A 1,091-nucleotide genomic window follows, 5' to 3' on the forward strand; every position below is an offset into this window, starting at 1 on the left:
GGGGTCTGAGGGGCCATTTGGGATCACCCCATTTCCCCTTCATCCTATAGGACTACATTAAAGGATGAATGGGATCCCAAAGCTGGGTTTTGGGGTCTTCTGAGATATATAGGGCCACGTTTTGGGGTCTGAGGGGCCATTTGGGATCCCTTAACCCCCCCATTTCCCCTTCATCCCCCAGGACTACATTAAAGGATGCATGGGACCCCAAAGCTGGGTTCTGGGGGTCTTGTGAGATATATAGGGCCACGTTTTGGGGTCTGAGGGGCCATTTGGGATCACCCCGTTTCCCCTTCATCCTGTAGGACTACATTAGAGGATGCATGGGACCCCAGTGCTGGGTTTTGGGGTCTTGTGAGATATATAGGGCCACGTTTTGGGGTCAGAGGGGCCATTTGGGATCCCTTAACCCCCCCTTTCCCCCTTCCCCCCCCCCCATTGCAGGTACATCGTCTTTGAGGGCGAGGAGGGGCAGGACGCCGGGGGTCTCCTCCGCGAGTGGTACATGATCATCTCAAGGGAGATGTTCAACCCGATGTACGCCCTGTTCCGCACCTCACCTGGAGACCGGGTCACCTACACCATCAACCCTTCGTCCCACTGCAACCCCAACCACCTCAGCTACTTCAAGTTTGTGGGGCGGATCGTGGCCAAGGCCGTCTACGACAACAGGCTGCTCGAGTGTTATTTCACACGTTCCTTCTATAAACACATCCTGGGCAAGTCTGTCCGGTAAGGAAATAGGGGATGGAAAAGGAATATCAAGGTTTTGGGGGTAGAACGTGGTGATTTGGGGGCGTGGAACCCAATGGTAGTGAGTGGAACGTGGGGATTTTGGGTGTAGAACCAGATTATGGGGTGTAGAACCCAACCGTGGGGCATAGAACTCAATTGTAGTGTTTAGAACCCAACCTCAGGGCATAGAGTCCAATTGTAGCATCTAGAACCCAACCGTGGGGCATAGAACTCAATTGTAGTGTTTAGAACCCAACCTCGGGGCATAGAGTCCAACTGGAGCATGTAGAACCCAACCTCGGGGCATAGAACTCAATTATAGTGTTTAGAACCCAACCTCAGGGCATAGAGTCCAA

At 53.1% G+C, this 1,091-nt stretch overlaps 1 protein-coding gene across 1 annotated transcript in view; it reads left to right on the forward strand.

Annotated features, from left to right (window-relative positions):
- Positions 1-415: 415 nt before the first annotated feature.
- LOC107307736 (E3 ubiquitin-protein ligase HUWE1-like) overlaps positions 416-1,091 on the forward strand; it is a gene marked incomplete at its 3' end in the record, with an annotated part of 18,937 nt that continues 18,261 nt past the window's right edge. Inside the window, exon 1 of the mRNA XM_015851244.2 lies at positions 416-732. Within this exon, the coding sequence (XP_015706730.1) occupies positions 506-732 (227 nt within the window). The remainder of the gene's footprint in view (positions 733-1,091) is intronic.

The sequence above is a fragment of the Coturnix japonica genome, unplaced genomic scaffold (genome assembly GCF_001577835.2).
Source record: "Coturnix japonica isolate 7356 unplaced genomic scaffold, Coturnix japonica 2.1 chrUnrandom829, whole genome shotgun sequence".
NCBI classification, from domain to species: domain Eukaryota; kingdom Metazoa; phylum Chordata; class Aves; order Galliformes; family Phasianidae; genus Coturnix; species Coturnix japonica.